This window comes from Penaeus monodon, chromosome 20, assembly GCF_015228065.2.
Source record: "Penaeus monodon isolate SGIC_2016 chromosome 20, NSTDA_Pmon_1, whole genome shotgun sequence".
NCBI classification, from domain to species: domain Eukaryota; kingdom Metazoa; phylum Arthropoda; class Malacostraca; order Decapoda; family Penaeidae; genus Penaeus; species Penaeus monodon.
In genome coordinates this window covers 40,124,920-40,125,329 of record NC_051405.1, presented here as the reverse complement: position 1 = coordinate 40,125,329, position 410 = coordinate 40,124,920, and the positions used below count along the sequence as shown (strand labels likewise).

The following is a 410-nucleotide window of genomic DNA, read 5'->3' as shown; positions in this document are numbered from 1 at the left end:
GTATTAAATCCACCACGTCTTTCGTCTGCCGGAATTTACCATACACACACCACCGCCATTACCACCACAGCGACAAAACGACCACAACTAACCCACAACCACAATTTGAAACGACCATAACCATCACCAACAAAATCCAAACCACGCTGCTCTTCTACTCCTCCAGGCAGACGGCACCGCGTGGATGGCCTTCTTCTGCGTCACGATGCTGGACATGGCCCTCACCCTGGCCGAGAGTGACCCGGTGTACGAAGACATGGCCTCCAAGTATTTCGAGCACTTCATCCTCATCGTAGACGCCATCAACTCCTCGGGTCAAGGACGAGGTCTGTGGGACGAGGAGGACGGGTTCTACTACGACTTCATCAGGAAGGACGATGGGACTTCGATGCCGCTGAAGGTGAGGCCTT

At 53.9% G+C, this 410-nt stretch overlaps 1 protein-coding gene across 2 annotated transcripts in view; it reads left to right on the top strand.

Annotated features, from left to right (window-relative positions):
* The window catches only part of LOC119585814 (uncharacterized protein YMR196W-like), a 26,189-nt gene that overhangs the window by 11,707 nt on the left and 14,072 nt on the right, over positions 1-410 (top strand). For both annotated transcript variants that reach the window (XM_037934534.1, XM_037934535.1), the window contains exon 14: positions 167-400. In XM_037934534.1, the coding sequence (XP_037790462.1) occupies positions 167-400 (234 nt within the window). The remainder of the gene's footprint in view (positions 1-166; positions 401-410) is intronic.